Here is a 25569-nt window from a genome sequence, read left to right as displayed (position 1 = left end):
ATCCTGTCTCAGAGCTCTACGGACAATTCCTTCAACCTCATGGCTCAGTTTTTGCTCTGACGTGCACTGTTAACTGTGGAACCATATATAGACAGGTGTAGACTGCCATCACTAACTGGCTACCACCCGGTTACTCAACCCTGCACCTTAGAGGCTGCTGCCCTATATACATAGACATGGAATCACTGGTCACTTTAATAATGGAACACTATTCAATTTAATAATGTTTACATACTGCTTTACTCATTTCATATGTATATACTATATTATATTTTATTGTATTATAGTCAATGCCACTCCTCCATTGCTCGTCCTAATATTTATGTATTTCTTAATTTAATTATTTTACTATTAGATTTGTGTGTATTGGTGTGAATTGTTAGATATTACTGCACTGTTGGAGCTAGGGACACAAACATTTTGCTACACCCGCAATAACATCTACTAAATACGTGTATGGGACCAATAAAATGTGATTTGATTTGATTTGTGTGCCTTTCCAAATCATGCCCAATCAATTGAATCAACTCAATTTCGAGTTTCATAGCTATGGGTCTGAATACTTATGTAAATAAGGTATTTCAGTTTTTTTATTTTAATACATTTGTAAATATTCTAAAAACCTGTTTTCGCTTTGTCATTATGGGGTATTGTGTTGGTTGATGAGGAAAATAAAGAATTTAATCAATTTTAGAATAAGGCTGTTACGTAACAAAATGTGGAAAAAGTCAAGGGGTCTGAATACTTTCCAAATGCACCGTAAACTGGTCTTGGGCATCACTGTATTATCACCTTTTTCTGCTTCTTCCTCCCCTCAGGTCACTGGGCTCTCTTTCAACTGGAAAGGTTTCCTGCAGCCTGCTCAGGGCTTCATCAATGCTTGTGAACTCCATCATCTGTGTTCCCTTCCATACCCAAAGCACTGCCGGGAATCAGAGTTGAGACTTGATTCCCTTTTCCTCCAGTGACTACAAATCTTAATTGCACAAAGCCTATTATTTGGCAGGGAATACTATTTGTAGATCAGTGATTCTACACCTCACTTTGCTCAAGCTGATCCTCTCCAACAGACTCAATCCCTGAACATCAGAGGTTATAAAAATGGGGCAATTAGGACAGTTAAAGGGGAGACTATGAATCCAATCAGAAAATATAAAAAATCCAAATCCCAATATCCTTAACAAAAAAGAGCAAGCAAATGCCCTGCTGGGACACTCTTTGCAGACAATAATATATCCTGCAATTCAGCATTAGAATGTAAAAAGAAAAACAGGATAGACAGACATCTGACAAAAAAAACACATTATGCTGTCTCAGAAGAGTACTTCTATCTTAGAAGGTTGTGGATGATATAGCGAAGCAGTCTCATCCTTGCATAACAAGACGTCAATCAACAAAAACATATTTGCTGTCTGTTCTTAACATATGGGTATTAGGGTTGAATGGTGGGAACCGGGTTACCTAGATTTACCGTGATTTACCACCCAAAACCACTCACTTTTCCCGGAATAAATAACCTTCAGAAACCAGTAAATTATAATAAATTATTTCCATGAACAGCATGGCGTGAAATGGAATTGTTAAATGATATGCAATGTCTAAATCTGGCTTCTCTGTGGCCTCTGCATGATGAATCAACACTCAGGGTGGTGACAGACAGTCCATCTCAGTATGGAACGCAGTTCACAATGCATGTAGACCTATCATCTCATTATGGTAACTTTTTTTCTTGTGACAAGGAGGCCTACATTTCCTGCAGCATAGCCTATGCTACAGTAATATAAAGACTGAATGCTTGTCTAATTTACCCATCTCCATCTGGCTTTTGGGGTCACCTTGGTTTTAAATTGTAAAGATGTTTTATTTGTGCAGCTGCAGAGTTTTAAAACAGCCTATCACTCGAATATCGTTGCTTTAAATCAGTGCACGCGCTTGCTTTCTCTTGCAGTCTTTCTCTCTCTCAGATTTGAAAAGAAATAGCCATATCTCAGACTGGCCAATAAAAAGAAAAGATTAAGATGGGAAAAGAGCACAGACACTGGACACAGGAACTCTGACTAGAAGGCCAGCATCCCGGAGTTGCCTCTTCACTGTTGACGTTGAGACTGGTGTTTTGCGGGTACTATTTAATGAAGCTGCCAGTTGAGGACTTGTAAGGTGTTTGTTTCTCAAACTAGACACTCTGATGTACCTATTCTCTTGCTCAGTTGTGGTTAGAGACAGTTTGCGCTGTTCTGTGAAGGGAGTAGTGCACAGCGTTGTATGAGATCTTCACTTTCTTGGCAATTTCTCCCATGGAATAGCCTTCATTTCTCAGAACAAGAATAGACCGACGAGTTTCAGAAGAAAGTTATTTTTTCTGGCCAGTTTGAGCCTGTAATCGAACCCACAACTGCTGATGCTCCAGATACTCAACTAGTCTAAAGAAGGCCAGTTGTATTGCTTCTTTAATCAGAACAACAGTTTTCAGCTGTGCTAACATAATTGCAAAAGGGTTTTCTAATGATCAATTAGCCTTTTAAAATGATAAACTTGGATTAACTAACACAACGTGCCATTGGAACACAGGAGTGATGGTTGCTGATAATGGGCCTCTGTACGCCTACGTAGATATTCCATAAAAAATCAGCCGCTTCCAGCTACAATAGTCATTTACAACATTAACATTGTCTACACTGTATTTCTGACCAATTTTATGTTATTTTAATGGACAAAAAAACATGCTTTTCTTTAAAAAACAAGGACATTTCTAAGTGGCCCCAAACTTTTGAACGGTAGTGTATATGCGTTAGTCTACTAATTATCCTATACAAAAAGGCCCTATTATATTTCAAAATTTAAATCAAATTCGCTAGCCTATACTTGTAACTTTGAAGGCTGCATGTGAGCATTGCATGTTCTCTTCTGCTTTATTATGGTTTGAACGATCTGCTTAATTCCAGTCCATATAATACAGTATAATACAATACATTACAGTAATACAGTTCACACTCAAAAAGATTATCCTAAAGGAGCTAGTTTCATTTATTTACCAAAGAGAGCATATACAATGCATTCGGAAAGTTTTCAGACCCCTTAAGTTTTTCCACAATTTGTTACGTTACAGCCTTATTCTAAAATTGATTACATATAAATGTCCCTCATCAATCTACACACAATAGCCCATAATGACTCTTCCGAGACCTGGCCGCACGGCCAAACTGAGCAATTGTGGAAGAAGGGCCTTGGTCAGGGAGGTGACCAAGAACCCGATAGTCACTCTGAAAGAGCATCACAGATACTCTGTGGAGATGGTTGTCCTTCTGGAAGGTTCTCCCATCTCTGCACCACTCCACCAATCAGGCCTTTATGGAAGAGTGGTCAGACAGAAACCACTCCTCAGTAAAAGGCACGTGAAAGCCCGCTTGGAGTTTGCCTAAACGCACCTAAAGGACTCTCAGACCATGAGAAACAAGATTCTCTGGTCTGATGAAACCAAAATGTATCTCTTTGGCCTGAATGCCAATTGTCACATCTGGAGGAAACCTGGCACCATCCCTACGGTGAAGCATGGTGGTGGCAGCATAATGCCTTGGGGATGTTTTTCAGAGGCAGGGACTGGGAGACTAGTCAGGTTCAAGGGAAAGTTGAACAGAGAAAAGTACAGAGAGATCCTTGATGAAAGCCTGCTCCAGAGCGCTAAGGACCTCAGACTGGGGCGAAGGTTCACCTTCCAACAGAACAATGACCCTAAGTATACAGCCAAGACAACGCAGGAGTGGCATCGGGACAAGTCTCTGAATGTCCTTGAGTGGTCAAGCCAGAGCCCGGACTTGAACCCGATCAAACATCTCTGGAGAGACCTGAAAACAGCTTTGCAGCAACACTCCCCATCCACCCTGACATAGCTTGAGAGGATCTGCAGAGAAGAATGGGAGAAATTCCCCAAATACAGGTGTGCCAAGCTTGTAGCATCATACCCAAGAAGACTCAAGGCATTAATCGCTGCCAACGGTGCTTCAACAAAGTACTTAGTAAAGGGTCTGAATACTTACACTACCGGCCAAAAGTTGGGACACACCTACTTATTCAAGGGTTTTTCTTTATTTTTACTCTTTTCTACATTGTAGAATAACAGTGAAGAACTTAAAACTATGAAATAGCACATATGCAATCATGTAGTAACCAAAAAAGTGTTAAACAAACAGATTCTTAAAATATCCACCCTTTGCCTTGATGATAGCTTTGCACACTCTTGGCAAAATCCTCTTCAAGGATTAAAAAGGATTTGCCAGTAGATTGTGGACTTGATTCTTGATGATGACTGCTTGTCTAGCTTGCTAGCTAAGATTTGGAAAGTATGATATCAGTCCAATCAAAGCTACGGTTGATATAACGATTTGTCATCATTTTATCTGTGGTCAATGACCTTGAGCCTTATTGGATGTGCACTTCTAATGTAAATCTATGGCAGCACCCAAGAGGCTCGGATTTTCGAGCTCTCCCTGTAGATTTTGCGGTGACATATTGTCATCATGAGTGACAGAACACTGAGCTACTCACGGCGCAACTAGAGAACATTACCAACCCCTACGCTCTGTATTTTCAGCTGGCTGCCCCACCACAGAAAGCACTGAGCTAGGCTGAAACACCTGCATTTTGGAGCTGCCTTACTCAAGAACGCAAAAAAGAGACCATGTTAGCATGAGGCTTTAATATATATATTTTAAAATGTTATTACATTGCCGCACCTGCCTTGAATAATGGCTCGCCACTTATCATATAGCCCAGGTATTCCCTAACTGGGGTACACGCAATGCCGTCGGGGGTACACCAAATAAAAATGTGATTCACATTTTTTTAATTATTATAATAATAGAAATTTGATTTGTATGATTGGATGATTTTTTTTTTGCAAATGAACTCAAGCTTACGGACAATGTCAAATGTGATATAGCGAAGCACCTGAGTGAGCTAGGTGCGCAATTACGCAGGTACTTTCCTGAAACGGACAACACAAACAACTGGATTCGTTATACCTTTCATGACCTGCCTCCAGTCCACTTACCGATATGTGAACAAGAGCCTCATCGAAATTGCAACAAGTGGTTCTGTGAAAATTTAATTTAATCAGAAGCCACTTCCAAATTTCTGGTTAGGGCTGCGCTCAGAGTTTCTTGCCTTGGCAAATCGCGCTGTTAAGACTCTGATGCCCTTTGCAACCACGTACCTCTGTGAGAGTGGATTCTCTTCCCTCACTAGCATGAAAACTAAATACAGGCACAGACTGTGTGTGGGAAATGATTTAAGACTGAGACTCTCTCCAATACAACCCAACATTGCAGAGTTATGTGCATCCTTTCAAGCACACCCTTCTCATTAACCTGTGGTGAGTTATTCACAATTTTAGATGAACAGATAAGGTTTTAAATGTAAGATGGCTAAATAAAGAGCAAAATTATTGATTATTATTATATTATTATTGTCACGTTCCTGACCTGTTTTCTGTTGTTTTGTATGTGTTTAGTTCACAGGTGTCAAACTCATTCCACGGGGGGCCGAGTGTCTGCGGGTTTTCGCTCCTCCCTTGTACTTGATTGATGAATTAACATCACTAATTAGTTAGGAACTCCCCACACCTGGTTGTCTAGGGCTTTATTGAAAGGAAAAACCAAAAACCTGCAGACACTAGGCCCTCCGTGGAATGAGTTTGACACCCCTGGTTTAGTTGGTCAGGACGTGAGCTGGGTGGGAATTCTATGTTGTGTGTCTAGTTTGTCTGTTTCTATGTCAGCCTAGTGTGGGTTCTCAATCAGAGACAGATGGTAGTCGTTGTCTCTGATTGAGACTCATATATAGGAGGCTTGTTTTGTGTTGGGATTTTGTGGGTGTTTGTTACCTGTCTCTGTGTTTGTGTTCTGCACCAGATAGGTCTGTATCGGTTTTGCACGTTTGTTATTTTGTAGGTTGTTTGTAGTGTTTCACTTGTGTTTGTATTAAACATGTTTAACACTAGCCGCGCTGCACTTTGGTCCTCTCCTTCACCCCTGGAAGAAAACCTTTACAATTATTTGTGCCCTGGTCCTATAAGAGCTCTTTGTCACTTCCCACGAGCCGGGTTGTGATAAAAACTCACACTCATTCTTATGTTTAATAAATGTATCATATAGTATGTGTGTGGCAGGCTTACAATGATGGCAACAACAACAAAAACATTTCAGAGTGCTCCGACCCTGGTGCTAGAGGGGGTACGCAGCTGGAGGTTGAATGTTTGAAGGGGTACGGGACTAGAAAAAGTTTGGGAACCACTGATATAGCCTATAGGTATTGGATAAAGGCAAAATCATTTGGGCATTTTTTGGGCTTGGACTCATTGCATTTCCTTATTGTAGGGCTCATAAAATGTTTTTAATACATGGCTCATCAGGCTCAGGTAGCATCAGGTTAGAACTTTCATGCTGATCAAAGCTCTAATTAAATCCAGACATATTTATATGCTTTATAATGCTTTTTATTGACACTTCCGGTTTTGACATACCGGGTACCCTCTCGAATGGAACATTTGTAAAATACTGGGAAATATTCAACCCTAGTGGGTATTGCCGCACCTGCCTTGTTAGCCATTTTTATATCAGAAAATGTAGAGGGGAAAATGTCAACTATTCTCAGAACATAAATGACTAGCCTATTTTTATTCGCTATAGAAATAACGCAACAACTTCCCCAACTCTGTTAAGACCACAGTATTTGGAGAGATATGCTTCTCCACCTCCACTACTCCACTAAGCACGCGTAAAAGCGCAGGTACTCTGAATGATAGCTATTCTGACACTGTTGAATAGTTCATTGCCTGTAAATAGGCCTACACCTTATCACCAAGCTCTCCTAAAAAAACATTAAGAACATATTGGTCTTGAGTGTTAGTGGGTTCGTACGTTAATATGAGAGGCTTTCAGGTTTTTTTAACAGACTGCGCCTCCGTTCTTTACATATGTGTTAAATAATGTGTGCATTTTGGGATCGTCAACTTTTCTGAGGGATGTTGGTGCTTGCAGAAGCCATATCCTCAGCATTTACGTTTTTACATGTATTTCTATAGTGAATAAAAATGGCTACTTTGTTCGGAAATAGATTACATTTCCTTCGATAAAATGCCTATTATTCTCATATAATCTTGATAACAGACAATTAAATATGATTTATGTTGACGGCTAATTTCCTTAAGATATGTGCATTAGGCTAAATTGTAGGTTGCTGATGAGAATAATTGCAGGCAAACATTTCCGTTGAGTCAATCCATATGGTTGGAAATTTATTTTGGACTAATTGGATAATGTATTAGTATTCACACATGACAATTAATTCACACATGGTGTGAGAAGGTGCAATATCGCCCTCTTGAGGTCTAGATAATCGAAATGCGGTGTAGAAAAAAAACTCGCCAAACGCCAAACAAAAAAGTGGGTATATGAGCATATACCTATAGCCCCATACACCACTGTGTGTGTATGCAAGCCTTTTTGTCACTTTAATTACAAATAAAGCTAGTAAGAAAACTGGTCACCTTGCAAAATATGTAAATGTGTGTGAATGTATTCTTTGAATGTGTGTTTACTGTAGTTATTCTCTCAACAGAACAACGAAATGCCTGGTTCCGCTGTGGCTGGTGGCACATTGCATATCTCCCCAAAATGACGCACACGTTCAACGAACCAATGGCGTAGAGGTCAACATTACACAAGCGGGAGTTAGTCCCTTCTGATGTAAGATGATACATTTGCAAGACAAAACCAACTTGTGCGCTGCTGCCTCGGTACCGTAACTTGAATGAAGTTGTCCTACTCTGATCTCCAATTTCTCAGTTTCAAAAGGATTCAAAGTTGCATAGCCTACTTGTGGAAGACCCTTTTCGATTCCAACTGATATGGCAGGCAAGTGCACTAACAATAGAGAGACCGCTATCTTTTATTGCCAACAGTATTTTAAACACAGAGTAGGACAATCCTAAATGTGACAGACAGAGTTAAAAGCATTACGTTTGTAAGTTTGTGTTGATTTTATTTATTCAGTGTCCTACTCATATCCCAGGCACAGACAACGCAAAAGTCAAGGAGCTCGTTTTAAAGTGCATGCTTGCACGGGAAATGGCATATTGCCCCTACAGCCGGTTCCCGGTCGGTGCCGCCATATTGACAGCAGACGGCGCTATAATTACGGGTAATATCTTAGTCAAGGAGCTTAGATATTACTGACTGGTGTCACTTTTACTCTCTCAACAGCACATTTGACATTTTATGCTAATTGCAGTGAAATTGATTTCGACATGGAATATGTTGTCCTTTGTGTGTGGTTGTTTGTGTAATAGGTTGCAATGTGGAAAATGCCTCTTTTGGCCTCACAGTATGTGCTGAGCGAACAGCAATACAGAGAGCCATAGCAGAGGGACACAGGAAATTCAGTGCTATCGCTGTTACATGGTGAGATACTGGCCCAGTAGCCCTCCATATTCATACCTTCTAAATTACTTCTATGACTGGTGAGACTGAACATATTGAATTGTCTATAACCATGATCTCTAATAACCAGGCTAACCATGTCTCTGGCTGTTTTTTTTCTTCTTTCTCTCTCTCTCAATTCAATTTCCATTTAATTACATTTTCAATTTAAGGGGCTTTATTGGAATGTGAATCATATGTTTACATTGCCAAAGCAAGTTCTCTGTGTGTGTGTGTGTGTGTGTGTGTGTGTGTGTGTGTGTGTGTGTGTGTGTGTGTGTGTGTGTGTGTGTGTGTGTGTGTGTGTGTGTGCGTTCTGTAGTGACATCAAAGATAGTTTTGTGGGACCTTGTGGAGCTTGTCGGCAGGTGCTCATTGAGGTAAGGTCACCACTGATATTTCACAGAACAAAATATAATAATATATCCACAGGCAGCAGGCAAGGATTATGTTTGTACACAATGTGCCTCTAAATCTTTATAAAAATTGTACTACTTTCTTATAGAGTTACATGATATATATATAGATATGTAATTGTCAACTGTGTTATAAGTCACTCTCTCTCTCACTCTTTCTCTCTCTCCCCAGTTTGGAACAGATTGGGTTGTGTACTTGACTAAGCCAGATGGATCATACAAAGAAACCAGGCTCAAAGAACTGCTCCCTCTAGCTTTCTCCCCAGCTCACCTAGGACATTAACTGACACAGCCATGGACATAGCAATAGTTAGCCTACACAGTTACAGTAATTCACACAGTATAGATATGATATTTCACATTCAAAATACTTATTCTCGCCACGTTCCATTTAGATGTAGTGGTACAGCCAGGCAGAATTTATATTTAGAAATATTATATACACGTTTTTGTTAGAAGAGAAAATACAACTATGTTCAACTACCATTAAAATGACTGTTTGCATTAAATAAAACCATATGATTTTAACGTTTGTACGTTTGTGTATTCATTTATTATTGTATTTGCATATGATTTAGCAAAAACGTCTTCCATTGGAAACATGGAAATAATATAATGTTTGCTAAAATTATATGGCTAGCTAGGGGCTCCCGAGTGGCGCAGCGGTCTAAGGCACTACATCTCAGTGCTAGAGGTGTCACTACAGACCCTGGTTTGATTCCAGGCTGTATCACAACTGACCATGATTGGGAATCCCATAGGGCGGTGCACAGTTGCCTCAGTGTCATCCGGGTTAGGGTTTGGCAGGGGTAGGTCATCATTGTAAATAAGAATTTGTTCTTAACTGACTTGCCTAGTTAAAGGTAAAAAAAAAAAAAAAAATGCTTGCCACGTGGTAAAAGTGGGAGTTTCCAGTCACTTACTTCCGGAAACATGGCTAGGTCGAAAATATACGGTATTTTCAACCTAGAAACTTGGAGGCTGTTGTCACGTGGTAAAAGTGGGCATTTCCAGTCCGTTACTTCCGGAAACATGGAGGCTGTTGTGAGTGAATTGGTAGCACCCGAAGACCTTTTGGTAAATTTACGTTTTATAATTCTCTTGGTTTATAACAAAGCTGTATCATGTTTAGACACAACGGTGTCGGAGACACCCAGCTTTCCAGATACACTCGTTAATATGTGATCAAACGTTTACAACAGTTAAGGTGTAGAAGTGAAACATATGCTAGCTAACGTTATCTAGCCATATTGCTAGTAGCTAGCTAGCTACAGTAACGTTAGCTGTCATTCCTTACACATAATCACTAACACTAGCTGCGTTCTGTTGGGTCGTTTTGCCTAACTACACAGTATACAGATATGTATGAAGCCTTTTGATTGATATTTCAATCCAACGAAAAGTTTAAAAGCCAAGTGTTGAGCGCATTGTTGTGTTTTTCATATTGCATCTTGAATGCTGTTCGACCAACGTTAGTTAGCTTGCACGACACGCGTTTTTTATTTTTTTCATTTCACCTTTATTTAACCAGGTAGGCTAGTTGAGAACAAGTTCTCATTTACAACTGCGACCTGGCCAAGATAAAGCAAAGCAGTTCGACACATACAACAACAGTTACACATGGAATAAACAAACATACAGTCAATAAAATAGTAGAAAAAGTCTATATACAGTGTGTGCAAATGAGGTAGGATAAGGGATGTAAGGCAATAAATAAGCCATGGTGGCGAAGTAATTAGAATATAGCAATGAAACACTGGAATGGTAGATGTGCAGAAGATGAGTGTGCAAGTAGGGATACTGTGGTGCAAAGGAGCAAGATAAATAAATAAATACAGTATGGGGATGAGGTAGTTGGATGGGATATTTACATATGGGCTATGTACAGGTGCAGTGATCTGTGAGCTGCTCTGACAGCTGGTGCTTGAAGCTAGTGAGGGAGATATGAGTCTCCAGCTTCAGTGATTTTTGCAGTTCGTTCCAGTCATTGGCAGCAGAGAACTAGAAGGAAAGGCGGCCAAAGGAAGAATTGGCTTTGGGGGTGACCAGTGAGATATACCTGCTGGAGCGCGTGCTACGGGTGGGTGTTGTTATCGTGACCAGTGAGCTGAGATAAGGCAGAGATTTACCTAGCAAAGACTTATAGATGACCTGGAGCCAGTGGGTCTGGCGATGAATATGTAGCAAGGGCCAGCCGACTAGAGCATACAGGTCACAGTGATATCACGCTTGACCATGATACAGCATTAATGTAGCTACTGTACTGTCAACATCAAACTTCCATTACTAAAGGTCTCGGATTAATATTTTTATTTTATTATTATGACAGGAATACAGTCTTGAAATATGCTACAACAATTGAGATTGTTTATTATCACTGCCTTCAGTAAATTCACCAGTAAAGACTATCAACACCCTGAACCCACTAAAGGTACCCATATTTGTTCTGTTTTTTGACCATCAGAAATTTGAGAAGAAGTACAACTCTGAATTGGTGAAGGGGGGCGTATCGAAGGAGACCAAGTTTGAATATGCATGGTGTCTGACCCGGAGCAAGTATTCAGGCGACATCAAGAAAGGAATCATATTGCTGGAAGGTGGGTAGCCTACAGTAGTTCTGTACTCGGAAGACAATAAGATATCCTTACAAATGCCTCTCATAAAATAATGATGTACAGTGCCTTCGGAAAGTATTCAGACCCCTTGACCGTTTCCACATTTTGTTACATTACAGCCTTATTCTAAAATGGATTCAATAAATAAAAATCCGCAGCAATCTACACAAGAGGTCGACCGATTATGATTTTTCAACGCCGATACCGATTATTGGAGAACAAAAAAAGCCGATACCGATTAATCGGCCGATTTATAATTTTTTTTAAAAAGTATTTATATATATATATCATACACACACACACATTTTTGTAATAATGACAATTGCAACAATACTGAATGAACAATGAACACTTTTATTTTAACTTAATATAATACATAAATAAAATCAATTTAGTCTCAAATAACATGAGAATATATGTTAAAACGAACCACCAGCTTTCATGGGTCTTCAATATTCCCAGTTAAGAAGTTTTAGGTTGTAGTGCAGAAAGCAGAGCTTGTCTGCATGGTCCCCTGTCAGTCTGCTCCTCCGCGAAACACAGACCTTATTTGAAGTAGATCAAGACATTCTCTATGGAAGACATGAACGGTAAAATAACGAAGGAACCCCTTTCAAGTTCAGCCGCAAGTTATTACAGGAATTATAACGCGTCGACTATTTCTCTCTAAACCATATACCTTTGACTAATCCGGAAACTATCACCTCGAAAACAAAACGTTTATTCCTTTCCGTATTTTATCTAACAGGTGGCATCCATGAGTCTAAATATTCATGTTACATTGCACAACCTTCAATGTTATGTCATAATTACGTAAAGTTCTGGCAAAGTAGTTCGCAAAGAGCCAGGCGGCCCAAACTGTTGCATATACCCTGACTCTGCGTGCAATGAACGCAAGAGAAATGACACAATTTCACCTGGTTAATATTGCCTGCTAACCTGTATTTCTTTTAGCTAAATATGCAGGTTTAAAAATATATACTTGTGTATTGATTTTAAGAAAGTCATTGATGTTTATGGTTAAGTACACATTGGAGCAATGACAGTCATTGATTGATTGTTTTTTATAAGATAAGTTTAATGCTAGCTAGCAACTTACCTTAGCTTAATGCATTCGCGTAACAGGCAGGCTCCTCGTGGAGTGCAATGTAATCAGGTGTTAGAGCATTGGACTAGTTAACTGTAAGGTTGCAAGATTGGATCCCCCGAGCTGACAAGGTTAAAAATCTGTCGTTCCGCCCCGTTCCTAGGCCGTCATTGAAAATAAGAATGTGTTCTTAACTGACTTGCCTAGTTAAATAAAGATTAAATAAAGGTGTAAAAAAAATAATAATAATAATAATTTAAAAAATCGGCAAATCGAGGCCCAAAAATACTGATTTCTGATTGTTATGAAAACTTGAAATCGGCCCTAATTAATCGGCCATTCCGATTAATCGGTCGACCTCTAATCTACACACAATACCCCATAATGACGAAACAAAAACAGTTTTTTAGACATGTATGCACATGTATAAAAAACAGAAAAGCCTTATTTACAGAAGTATTCGAACCCTTTGCGATGAGACTCGAAATTGAGTTGAGGTGCATCCTGTTTCCATTATTCTTGAGATGTTTATATAATTTCCCACAGTTGACAGTGCATGATTGAGCAAAAACAAAGCCATGAGGTTGAAGGAATTGTCCGTAGAGCTCCTGGACAGGATTGTGTCGAGGCACAGATTTATGTATTTATTTTATTGAGCCTTTTATTTAACTAGGCAAGTCAGTTAAGAACAAATTCTTATTTACAATGATGGCCTACCCAGATCTGGAGAAAGGTACAAAAACATTTCTGCAGCATTGAAGGTCCCTGAGAACACAGTGGCTTCCATCATTCCTAAATGGAAGAAGTTTGGAACCACCAACACTCTTCCTAGAGCTGGTCAAACTGAGCAATCGGGGGAGAAGGGCCTTGGTCAAGGAGGTGACCAAGAACCCAATCTCTGCACCACTCCACCAATCAGGCCTTTACGGTAGAGTGGCCAGACGGAAGCCCTCCTCAGTAAAATGCATATGACAGCCCGCATGGAGTTTGCAGAAAGGCACGTAAAGACTCTCAGACCATGAGAAACAAGATTCTCTGGTCTGATGAAACCAAGATTGAAATCTTTGGCCTGAATGCCAAGCGTAAATTCTGAAGGAAACCTGGCACCATCCCTACTGTGAAGCATGGTGGTGTCAGCATCATGCTGTGGGGATGTCTTTCAGTGGCAGGGACTGGAAGACTAGTCAGGATCGAGGCAAAGATGAACAGAGCAACGTACATGATGAAAACCTACTCCAGAGCGCTCAGGACCTCAGACTGGGGCGAAGGTTCACCTTCCAACAGGACAACGACCCTAAGCACACAGCCAAACAACGCAGGAGTGGCATCGGGACAAGTCTCTGAATGTCCTTGAGTGGCCCAGCCAGAGCCCGGACTTGAACCCGATTTGAACATCTCTGGAGCGACCTGACAATAGCTGTGCGGCGACGCTCCCCATCCAAGGCTGTAATCGATGCCAAAGGTGCTTGAATAAAGTACAGAGTAAAGGGTCTGAATACTTGTGAAAATGTAATATTTCAGTTTTATTTTTATATTTTTTATACATGAGCAAAAAAATCTAAACCTGTTTTTGCTTTGTCATTATTGGTATTGTGTGTAGATTGATGAGGGGGGGGAAACTATTTTAAAAAACAATACCTAACGTATCAAAATGTGGAAAAAGTCGAGGTCTGAATACTTTCCGAAGGCCCTGTATATAAGTGATTGGATCTTTTTGGAATGAAATGCTGACATAGTGCAACGTAAAGTGCATTGGCCTACTTAAACTTTTAGGGATAGAGGGCAGCATTTTCACTTTGGATGAATAGCGTGCCCAGAGTGAACTGCCTCCTACTCTTATTACTATTGGATAGAAAACACTCTGAAGTTTCTAAAACTGTTTGAATGATGTCTGTGAGTATAACAGAACTCATATGGCAGGCAAAAACCTGAGAAAAAATCCAAACAGGAAGTGGGAATTCTGAGGCTGGTCGATTTTCAACTCATCGCCTATTGAAATCCCAGTGGGATAAGGATCTGTTTGCACTTCCTACGGCTTCCACTAGATGTCAACAGTCTGTAGAATGTTGAACGAAGCTTCTACTGTGATGTTGAGCCGGATGGGAGCTGTTTGAGTCAGTGGTCTGGCAGAGAGCCAGGTCCTGGTCATGCGCATTCCACATGATATCGACTTGCGTTCCATTACTTCTATAGACACACAGGAATTCTCCAGTTGGAACGTTATTGGATATTTATGATAACAACATCCTAAAGATTGATTCTATACTTAGTTTGATAAGTTTACTCGACCTGTAATATAACTTTTTGAAGTTTTCGTCCGAAGTTTGCCTGGACCTGCACGAGCGTTTGGATATGTGTACTAAACGTGCTAACAAAAGTAGCTATTTGGACATAAATAATGGACATTATCGGACAAAACAACAATTTATTGTGGAACTAGGATTCCTGGGAGTGCATTCTGATGAAGATCATCAAAGGTAAGGGAATATTTATAATGTAATTTCGTATTTCTGTTGACTCCAACATGGCGGAGAAATGTTGTTTCTATCTGAGCGCCGTCTCAGATTATTGCATGGTTTGCTTTTTCCGTAAAGTTTTTTTGAAATCTGACACAGAGGTTGCATTAAGAACAAGTTTATCTTTAATCATATGTAAAACATGTATCTTTCATCAGAGTTTATGATGAGTATTTCTGTTATTTGATGTGGCTCTCTGCAATTTCTCCGGATATTTTGGAGGCATTTCTGAACATGGCGCCAATGTAAACTGAGGTTTTTGGATATAAATATGCACATTATCAAACAAAACATACATGTATTGTGTAACATGATGTCCTATGAGTGTCATCTGATGAAGATCATCAAAGGCTAGTGATTAATTTTATCTCTATTTCTGCTTTTTGTGACTCCTATCTTTGGCGGGAAAAATGGCTGTGTTTTTTGGACTTGGCGGTGATCTAACAATCATATGTTGTGTTTTTGCTGTAAAGCATTTTTTAAATCGGACACGATGGGTAGATTAACAAGATGTTTATCTTTCATTTGCTGTATTGGACTTGTTCATGTGTGAAAGTTACATATTTCTAAAATATATATTTTTTGAATTTCCCACGCTGCCTTTTCAGCGGAATGTCGTCGAGGGGTTCCGCTAGCGGAACGTGTGTCCTAGAAAGGTTTTAACCCGCCTATAATAATGTTACTGGGACTGTTGCTCAATTTGTTTTATAGAGCTGGTTAACAAGGGATCAAAGGACGATGCCAGAGACTTCCTGTTCTACCTAGCTGTGGCCAACTACAGACTTAAGGTGACATTCACTGTACTATTATTACTATTACTACTACTACTAATATTACCCCCCAGGTTTTAAGAGATAATTTATTGTAATGAAATAGATTACTCTGTCTCCCATCTCTGAGTTGATTGTGGAAGATATCATTGCACCTTTTACTCAATTGTATCTCTCTCTCTCTATCGCTCCATATATCTCTTTATCATCATAGGATTATGAGAAAGCTCTGAAGTACATCCGCACTCTCCTGAAGAATGAACCTGGGAACAAGCAAGCCTTGGAGCTGGAAAAGCTCATAGACAAGGCTCTAAAAAAAGGTGAATGGCGAAGAACAGGGAGCATATATGAAGGCTGGAACGCAATAGTTCTAATTTGAATAATTTCCTTGTCTCCTTCATGATCACTGATGTAGCAGGACATGACGGGTAGAAGATGGATAGGTGTAAGTAATAAGGGCAATGTTCATGTTTTGACATTCACTTTTTTTCCACACAGATGGCTTGGTCGGCATGGCGATCGTCGGGGGAATCGGCCTGGGCGTGGCCGGATTAGCAGGCCTCATCGGATTGGCTGTGTCTAAGGGTCATGGTCCGAGGTCCTAATATGAAGTGTGGAGGGCCTTAGCTTTACTAACACACCTCAAAGAAAGACTGACGACAAGCATTCTCTTAACTTGTCCCCCATAACAAATTCAACTAAGGTTGGAAATGGATGGTGTTTCCAAAGATGAGAAGATCACCCGATGAGCTTCCAAAAACATCTCACTCACATTGTCCATGGAATAATGTTTGGGGATTGGTTTCTGAAAGTAGCCTTAATTTCACTTAAATTGTCTTTGTATTTTAACAGGTGTTTTGATTCCAGTGAATTCGACATGTGTATATTCATACAGAAGTATATTGTGCCACATTTTTTTCTTCCATATTATACAGTGTAAATAAGGGTGATAAAATATGTAGCTGAACGGAATGGCATTTCTTGACTTACTGCCCTCAGTATGTTAGTTAGCAAGATGAATACCCAACTAATTTGTCTTTAATTTGCAGTGTAGAAGTCAAAATAACAGTATTTATCCACAATATAGCACCATTTACTCAAGTGATCGTAATAACAGGATACTAACATGATTATGATTGTTTTGTATCTGGTGTAATGTAATACATCAAAATAACAAGACTTATCAACTTTTGATTGTAAATTAATTCATTTAAAGTTGGTATGGTTCTTAATGTACACATTTGGAATGCACTATTGGAGATAAGATACATCATTGTCATCATAATCCTTGCAGATGTTCAGTGTAAACCAACCACACGTTTGGGTCACTGCATGCTTTGTTGTGTTTTGAATTGTTATAAATGATCAACAGGATGGAAGGAAATGAATAAAGGGCAGAGCTAGTATACACGCACAATGTTGGCAGACCCATCTCCCAGTCTGTTCAATCTATCAACGTCATTCTCTAAAGGGATCGTCTATTGATCGACCAAAGTACAGTTTGCACTCCTCAATCCTCCCTGACCTGCTCGTTGTTTTCACACGTCTAACTCGCATTCTCTTTACTGTTGATGTGCATGTGCATGGGTTGTGTTCATTATGGCAAACCGTAGCAAAAGGTTTTGCAACAGAAAACAAAAACAAGCATTTCTTATTAGTTCAGGTAGCCTACTCCAGGTAGCCCTAGTTCATGTAGCTTCTCCCTGTTTCAGTCCATTTTCTTCTGTTTGGAGCGGGTCGAGAGTTTCAAGTTCCTTGGTTGTAAACATCACTAAGGACCTATCACGGTCCAAACACACCAAGACAGTCATGTAGAGCACTCCCCAAAGCCTATTCCCCCACAGGAGGCTGAAAAGATTTGGCATGGGACCTCAGATCCTCAAAAAGTTATACAGCTGCACCATCGAGTGCATCCTGACTGGTTGCAGCACCGCTTGGTATGGCAACTGCTCGGCATCCAATCGCAAGGCGCTACAGAGGGTAGTGCGTACGGCCCAGTACATCACTGGGGTCAAGCTTCCTGCCATCCAGGACCTCTATACCAGGCGGTGTTAGAGGAAATGCCCTAACAATTGTCAAAGGCTCCAGCCACCCAAGTCCTAAACTGTTCTCTCTGCTATCGCACGGCAAGCGGTACCAGAGCGGTTAATCAAAGGGCTACCAGAACTATTTACATTGACCCCCTTATTGTATTCTTATTTCATATTTTTTTCTGCACTGACTCTTGCACAGGCTCGTTGTAAGCTCACTGTACTCTAACCACACACTCACACATACGTACTAAACTGACACTCCAACACACACACGGACAAACACACAAAACACTCACACACACATGCATATTGACGCCACAAACACACACACATAAACTCAGCAAAAAAATAAACTTTCCTTTTTCAGGACCCTGTCTTTTAAAGATAATTTGTAAAATTCAAATAACTTCACAGATCTTCATTGTAAAGGGTTTAAACACTGTTTCCCATACTTGTTAAATGAACCATAAACAATTAATGAACATGCACCTGTGGAACGGTCGTTAAGACACTAACAGCTTATAGACGGTAGGCAATTAAGGTCACAGTTATGAAAACTGAGAGAGGCCTTTCTACTGACTCTGAAAAACACCAAAAGAAAGATGCCCAGGGTCCCTGCTCATCTGCGTGAACATGCCTTAGGCATGCTGCAAGGAGGCATGAGGACTGCAGATGTGGCCAGGGCAATAAATTGCAATGTCCGTACTGTGAGACGTAGCTGATCGTCCTCACAGTGGCAGACCACGTGTAACAACACCTGCACAGGATCGGTACATCCAAACATCACACCTGCGGGACAGGTACAGGATGGCAACAACAACTGCCTGAGTTACACCAGGAACGTACAATCCCTCCATCAGTGCTCAGACTGACCGCAATAGGCTGAGAGAGGCTGGACTGAGGGCTTGTAGGCCTGTTGTAAGGCAGGTCCTCACCAGACATCACCGGCAACAACGTGGGCACAAACCCACCGTCGCTGGACCAGACAGGACTGGCAAAAAGTGCTCTTCACTGACGAGTCGCAGTTTTGTCTCACCAGGGTCATGGTCTGATTCGCGTTTATGGTCGAAGGAATGAGTGTTACACCGAGGCCTGTACTCTGGAGGGGGATCGATTTGGAGGTGGAGGGTCTGTCATGGTCTGGGGCGGTGTGTCACAGCATCATCGGACTGAGCTTGTTGTCATTGCAGGCAATCTCAATGCTGTGCGTTACAGGGAAGACATCCTCCTCCCTCATGTGGTACCCTTCCTGCAGGCTCATCCTGACATGACCCTCCAGCATGACAATGCCACCAGCCATACTGCTCGTTCTGTATGTGATTTCCTGCAAGACAGGAATGTCAGTGTTCTGCCATGGCCAGCAAAGAGCCTGGATCTCAATCCCATTGAGCACGTCTGGGACCTGGTGGAAGAGTGGGGTAACATCTCATAGCAAGAACTGGCAAATCTGGTGCAGTCCATGAGGAGGAGATGCACTGCACTACTTAATGCAGCTGGTGGCCACACCAGACACTGACTGTTACTTTTGATTTTGACCCCCCTTTGTTCAGGGACACATTATTCCATTTCTGTTAGTCACATGTCTGTGGAACTTGTTCAGTTTATGTCTCTGTTGTTGAATCTTGTTATTTTCATACAAATATTTACACATGTTAAATTTGCTAAAAATAAACGCAGTTGACAGTGAGGACGTTTCTTTTTTTGCTGAGTTTACATTCACATTCCTTCACTCTATTCAAGTACGCTGCTGCTACTCTGTTTATTATCTATGCATAGTCACATGACCCCTTCCTGCATGTACATTACCTCGACAAACCTATACACTGCACATTGACTAGGTACCTGAACACCTTGTATATAGCCTTGTATATAGCCTTGCACAATTGTCCCAGCGTCGTCCGAGTTTGGCAGGTGTAGGACGTCATTGTAAATAAGAATTTGTTCTTATCTGACTTGCCTAGTTAAATAAAGGTTAAATATATATATATTTTTTTTTTATTATTGGTTAAGGGGTTGTAAGTTATCATTTCATGGTAAGGTCTACACCTGTATTATTCGACGCATGTGACAAATAACATTTGATTTGGCTGTTCACTAGCCTAGTTCAGTTTGGTGTCAAACGCTCCAGAATGGATTCACTCACTGTGGATATAATTTTACAACATGAAGGTTTAAAGATTATGGATGATAGGTTATTACTTACGTAGGCCTTATCAGCCGCCAGCGTTGTTAGCTAGCTACTCATTAACTCTTCGACACGACCGAAACTCACCATGACAAAGCATCGGGCAAAATTATTCTCATTTGGGTTGGTGTGCTAAGGCCAGGGACACAAGGAAAAGCACATCACATAAAAAGGGATAGTTCAGCCAAATTACAAATTAATGTGTATATTTGGCTGTGTTTACACAGGCAGCCCAATTCTGATATTTAGACCAATTATTTGTCTTATCGGTCAAAATTCCAATTAGTGGAAAAATATCAGCCTTAGTTTCATTACTTTGAAAGGCAAGGAGAGACTGCAACCCACAATTAGTTTTTTTGAAATTAGCCACTGCCATCAATTGCTAATATAAGCATTACAGAGAAGGGCATTTAACTTTCTATATCAGGTTGACGGGAAACCCAACTTAGTTTCTGCATTGTCCATTATACCAGAGTAATTTATCAGATTACTGGCTTCCACACATCCTGTACACACACACTTTTCTAAGCAGTGCCGTTATGGGAATGGTAATAGACCGTTTTTTATTTTAACCTATTACACCAAGGACATCACAAGGATTCATCAAATAGTCCAAATGTTATGAAATAACACAGCCATATAACTAATCATTTAAAACCACTCAGTTAATTGGCATATACAGTACTTAGTGCCTAATTGATACTTAGCTGGAGTGAAATCAACATAGACATGTGGGTGCCAACATTGAGAAGCACTGGTCTCGACCACGGTCTCTCAAACAATGGGTCGGAACCCAAAGTGGGCCCTAGGCATGTGAGAGGTGAGTTCTGAGTTATGAGAATACATCTATAATCACACACTATTTCTTCTTAATTTGAGTCATTGAGGATGATTTGCGTCACGGGAGAACGGTCAATTTCTCAATTGGGTCTGAAGCAGAAAAAGTCATAAAAAGAACCTGGTCTAGACTAACTTGAACCTTAGATCTACGCCCAACCAACCCCTAGCTCACAGCTTTAGCCAGTGTACTTGCAGAGTAATCACATTTTAATGATGACAAATACCTGTAAAGAGTTAGGGAAAGTTACACACCCTTCCATAAAAAATCACATTAAAATCTTTTTGACAGTTATAGTCATAACAACATGAAGAACTAATGGTTCGGACAACAGCTCAGAAGCCATGCTGGAGCAGAGGAAGCCATACAATTAGGCTTCGGTAAACATGGGCAGAAAACATCTTTCATCTCTCCTTTTCTTTTCAGAGCAAGTGAACTCCGGTGTAGGCGGACAACAGAGCTAGCAGGCTATAGGCTAGACTACATTTACTAGGCAGCATCTCAATAGCCTAAAGAAGCTTTCTCTCTCATTTACTGACGTGAAATAACTGGACAGGGCAAAAAACTATGTACAACAGCAGGCATCTGTATCACTTTCACCTGTCCGTTGTTTTCAGATCAGTTCAGATGAAGAAGAGGAGATGAGAAGATGAAGAAAGGAAGCCACAGACTATTGAGATGCAGCCTTACTTCAACCCCCTGTCACTGAATCAGGTTAAGGATTAACATTGTTCTGAATGGGAATATTAGTGGGGGTCCGGGTTCCAGGAAGTGTGTGACTATGTTACACTTACTCTACAACAACCATGCAACAGATGGTAGCCTATGTGATTTGGGTGTGTTACTTGGAACTGGCAGTTTTAGTGGGATGGTAAATGTGACGGTTGAAAAGCATGCATTTAGTTTTACTAGCGTTTAAGAGCAGTTGGAGGCCATGGAAGGAGTGTTGTATGGCATTGAAGCTCGTTTGGAGGTTTGTTAACAAAGTGTCCGAAGAAGGGCCAGATGTATACAGAATGGTATCGTCTGCGTAGAGGTGGATCAGGGAATCACCCGCAGCAAGAGCGACATCGTTGATATATACAGAGAAAAGAGTCGGCCTGAGAATTGAACCATGTGGTACCCCACTGTCACGCCCTGACCATAGTTTGCGTTGTTTGTTTCTATGTTTTGTTTGGTCAGGGTGTGATATGAGTGGGCATTCTATGTTGTATGTCTAGTTTGTCTGTTTCTATGTGTTTGGCCTGATATGGTTCTCAATCAGAGGCAGGTGTTAGTCGTTGTCTCTGATTGGGAACCATATTTAGGTAGCCTGTTTTGTATTGTGGGTGGTGGGTGATTGTTCCTGTTACTGTGTTCCTGTGTCTGTGTTCACGTTACGGGACTGTTTCGTCTTCGTTCATTTTGTCAGTTTATTGTTTTTATTCGTTGTTAAAGTATTCTATTAAATGGATAATCATCACGCTGCATTTTGGTCCTCCTCTCTTTCGCCCGACGAAGAACGTTACACCCACAGGTTGTTCAATTATTTATTTCCTAAAAATACATGTAGGCTAAGTCAACTTTCATGTATTCCGACATACTGTGAACACAAGGACATAGAGCAACCATTGGACTTTCGTAAGTCTCCATTGCCTGATAGACACCTGTTCAGTTTCAGGCTGTAAAATGAGAGAGAGAGAGAGTGTGTGTGTGTGTGTGTGTGAGTATGTGTGGGTGTGTGTCTGTGTCTGTGTCTGTGTCTGTGTGTGAACCTGTGTGTGAGGGGGTGGGAGAGAACACAGGTAGACAATGATAAATCATTGAGCATATCTGTTGCTCTCAACAAACTTTCTCATTGGCAACCTAACACAACCGTGTCCAAGAAGGGGAACAGACACTCAAAAACATTTGCACCGGTGAACTATATGTTCGTTTTTTTTTTAAGCACGAATATCCTAAACAAAAAGAAGTGAATCTAATACAATTGAAGAGGATACAACCTAACGAAGGAAATACCCTGTTTCTTTATCTCTATTTGTCTATCGCCTTCTCTATTTATTTATCACCAAATACTTGAAAAAACAGAATGGATCCAATAGTGGAGGTCGTCGCCTTGCTGCTTGGGTTTATAGGATGGGTGATGGTGGGTATAGCTATACCCAACCGTTACTGGAAGGTTTCCACTGTTGACGGGAGCGTCATCACTACCTCTACCATCTATGAGAACCTATGGATGTCCTGTGCCACGGACTCTACAGGTGTCCACAACTGCCACGAGTTCCCCTCTCTGCTCGCCCTGAATGGTATGGACATCCTAGAGAAATAGAATATTTTGGATTTACTGCCTGTGATGATATTGTTTTGTTGTCATTAAACAAATATGCCAAGGCCCATATGTTACACTTTTTCTGAGAAATGTTTTGTTTGTGACTGAGAGGTCAAAAGGTTCAAATATGATCATCCCAGAACGACATCAATAAACAATTAATTTAGGTTGAATCATTGGTTGATATGAAATCAGTCAAATCGGACCTTTTTTTGCTACACAATTAGAGTTTTGAGAGTTGTTTTATTCTCTAATAAACACAAAACAGAAGGATAGTTCCATTTCAATAGATCATATTCTTAAATATCATCATAATTATTGGCTATTATTTGGCTATAAAATGTGTAGAACTCAATATGTTTCTTTACAAATCACATTTGATACAAATGTAATAATCCTCGTATTTGTTATTACAGTATAAAAAAAACATGTTATAGGCCAATTCATTTTGTTTGTGAAATTGACAATTTGTGTTTATTCATACGCTCTGTTCCGCAGGATATATCCAGGCGTCTCGAGCACTAATGATTGCTGCGATTATTTTCGGATCTATCGGGCTCCTTGCAACCCTGATCGGGATGCAGTGTTCTAAAGCAGCTGGAGTGAACATGGTTCTAAAGGGTAGAATAGCTGGTGTTGGAGGTGTCCTATTCTTGCTTCAGGGTAAAGGGATATTCTCAAACTGTTTTCTTTAACTGTTTATAGTCATAAGTGCTAAATCTTAATTATCTTGTGCACAATTAACTTAAATAATCTCTCTCTCTTTCTCTCTCTCGCTCTCTCTCTCTCTCACACACACACACACACACACACGCACGCACGCACGCACGCACGCACACACACACACACACACACACACACACACACACACACACACACACACACACACACACACACACACACAAACACAAACACAAACAAAAACACATACACACATACTATATATCTCTCTCAGGCCTGTGTACAATGATCTCAGTATCTTGGTATGCTTTCAACATCACCCAGGACTTTTTTAATCCATTATATCCCGGGATAAAGTAAGTGAGAAGGAAATTACCACCCATTCCAATTACTGCAATTAGGCTACTGGCACTCTGCTGCTCTCTGCTGTCTGTTAGACAGAAGAGCAGTCACCAAGCCAACATGTAATATAGCCTATTGTTTATGAACTAGACAAAATGTAGGACCTACTGTGTTTTGCAGGTATGAGATTGGAGAGGGCCTCTACATTGGCTGGTGCTCTGCTGTTCTTGCTATCGTTGGGGGATCTTGTTTGACATGTGCCTGCAAACTGGGCACGTCTGAGAAACAGTGAGTTCAGTGGATACTGTGTGTGTGTCTCTGTTTGCCTGTCTGTCTGTGTGTGTGTGTGTGTGTGTGTGTGTGTGTGTGTGTGTGTGTGTGTGTGTGTGTGTGTGTGTGTGTGTGTGTGTGTGTGTGTGTGTGTGTGTGTGTGTGTGTGTGTGTGTGTGTGTGTGTGTGTGTGTGTGTGTGTGTGTGTGTGTGTGTTTTTCAATCCTTAATGCATGTGGGTTGGTGATTGGTGGTTTTATTTTATCTATGTGTGCCCTCCTCACCCACTCTTCCTCTCATCCTCTTCCTCAGACCTTACCCCTACCAGCCCAGGGGCACAGTGTACTCTGGCATTGCACCATCGCAGAGTCAGGCTGCCACTTCCTATGGCCGGAACGCCTACGTTTGAACAAGAGAGAGAGAGAGAGAGCACCAATGAACCATGGGGTTCACCTTTATCCACCATGTCCAATGCCTACAAACCAGACTCACTGTTGACCGCATAGTTGTTGAAGACGTGTAAACGATATCTATAGTGCTGAGGGAGGTTAAGTGGTATATTATGTCTTTCATATTTGGATCAATCACCTCATATTGAAGATATTATGCCTGTTAGTTTGGTTGTGGTGCACTGTGCAAACATGTCGCTTGTAAAATAACGTGCAATAGCTGAGATGTCTAATGACTGATGCCTGCATTATATCACATTTTTTATTTTCATAATGATATAGGCTCATGTTGGCATGAAAAGGGATGATTTGATGAAACATCTAGATCTAGGGGCATGTCCAAACCAACAGATTAAGACTTGATTCTCAAGTTTTGATGTTATCGAGATGTTTTGTATTGTTTGTACAGTTTTATAATGTCTGAGATGGGTGTTGCTGTCCTATGCCATTCTGAATGTTTGTTTTAGTTCATTAGTTTTGTTTACAATTCCACCCAATAAAATGATTCTTTAAATACTCAAATAACTATTTTGTGTGTATCTAATAACCTAACGTAGCATGCGTAACGGTTTCTAGTGAGGAATG

At 40.6% G+C, this 25569-nt stretch overlaps 3 protein-coding genes across 4 annotated transcripts; all 3 read left to right on the top strand.

Annotated features, from left to right (window-relative positions):
- The first annotated feature begins 7738 nt into the window (after positions 1-7738).
- On the top strand, positions 7739-9422 carry zgc:103586. Its single transcript, XM_038995480.1, has 5 exons — positions 7739-7910; positions 8068-8196; positions 8345-8456; positions 8797-8854; positions 9063-9422. The coding sequence occupies exons 1-5, from the start codon at positions 7904-7906 to the stop codon at positions 9171-9173; spliced, it is 417 nt and encodes a 138-aa protein (XP_038851408.1). The 5' UTR covers positions 7739-7903; the 3' UTR covers positions 9174-9422.
- Positions 9423-9841: 419 nt separating this feature from the next.
- Positions 9842-17303, top strand: LOC120049685 (mitochondrial fission 1 protein-like). Its single transcript, XM_038996036.1, has 5 exons — positions 9842-9967; positions 11355-11487; positions 15820-15896; positions 16093-16198; positions 16377-17303. The coding sequence occupies exons 1-5, from the start codon at positions 9923-9925 to the stop codon at positions 16481-16483; spliced, it is 468 nt and encodes a 155-aa protein (XP_038851964.1). The 5' UTR covers positions 9842-9922; the 3' UTR covers positions 16484-17303.
- A 5203-nt stretch (positions 17304-22506) lies between these two features.
- On the top strand, positions 22507-25506 carry LOC120049684 (claudin-15-like). 2 transcript variants are annotated; one of them, XM_038996034.1, is made up of 6 exons: positions 22507-22554; positions 23002-23219; positions 23741-23905; positions 24198-24279; positions 24446-24553; positions 24848-25506. In XM_038996034.1, the coding sequence occupies exons 2-6, from the start codon at positions 23003-23005 to the stop codon at positions 24942-24944; spliced, it is 669 nt and encodes a 222-aa protein (XP_038851962.1). In that variant the 5' UTR covers positions 22507-22554; position 23002; the 3' UTR covers positions 24945-25506. The 2 variants fall into 2 exon arrangements, with proteins under 2 accessions (XP_038851962.1, XP_038851961.1); XM_038996033.1 differs by lacking the exon at positions 22507-22554 and having other exon boundaries at positions 22668-23219.
- Positions 25507-25569: the final 63 nt, after the last annotated feature.

Source organism: Salvelinus namaycush, chromosome 6 (genome assembly GCF_016432855.1).
Source record: "Salvelinus namaycush isolate Seneca chromosome 6, SaNama_1.0, whole genome shotgun sequence".
In the NCBI taxonomy this organism is placed as follows: domain Eukaryota; kingdom Metazoa; phylum Chordata; class Actinopteri; order Salmoniformes; family Salmonidae; genus Salvelinus; species Salvelinus namaycush.
Note: the sequence above shows the minus strand (reverse complement) of the source record. Positions and strands in the feature narration are given on the sequence as shown.

Bases quoted from the DNA above. Each gene is read 5' to 3' on its own strand.
- zgc:103586 (XM_038995480.1), top strand. The intron at 8,197-8,344 runs GTAATATCTTAG...TTTGTGTAATAG, and splicing joins AGACGGCGCTATAATTACGG to GTTGCAATGTGGAAAATGCC. The intron at 8,457-8,796 runs GTGAGATACTGG...TGCGTTCTGTAG, and splicing joins AGTGCTATCGCTGTTACATG to TGACATCAAAGATAGTTTTG.
- LOC120049684 (XM_038996034.1), top strand. From the start codon at position 23,003: ATGGATCCAATAGTGGAGGTCGTCGCCTTGCTGCTTGGGTTTATAGGA. The intron at 24,280-24,445 runs GTAAGTGAGAAG...TGTGTTTTGCAG, and splicing joins CCATTATATCCCGGGATAAA to GTATGAGATTGGAGAGGGCC. The intron at 24,554-24,847 runs GTGAGTTCAGTG...CCTCTTCCTCAG, and splicing joins CTGGGCACGTCTGAGAAACA to ACCTTACCCCTACCAGCCCA.
- LOC120049685 (XM_038996036.1), top strand. From the start codon at position 9,923: ATGGAGGCTGTTGTGAGTGAATTGGTAGCACCCGAAGACCTTTTG. The intron at 11,488-15,819 runs GTGGGTAGCCTA...TTTGTTTTATAG, and splicing joins AGGAATCATATTGCTGGAAG to AGCTGGTTAACAAGGGATCA. The intron at 16,199-16,376 runs GTGAATGGCGAA...TTTTCCACACAG, and splicing joins AGACAAGGCTCTAAAAAAAG to ATGGCTTGGTCGGCATGGCG.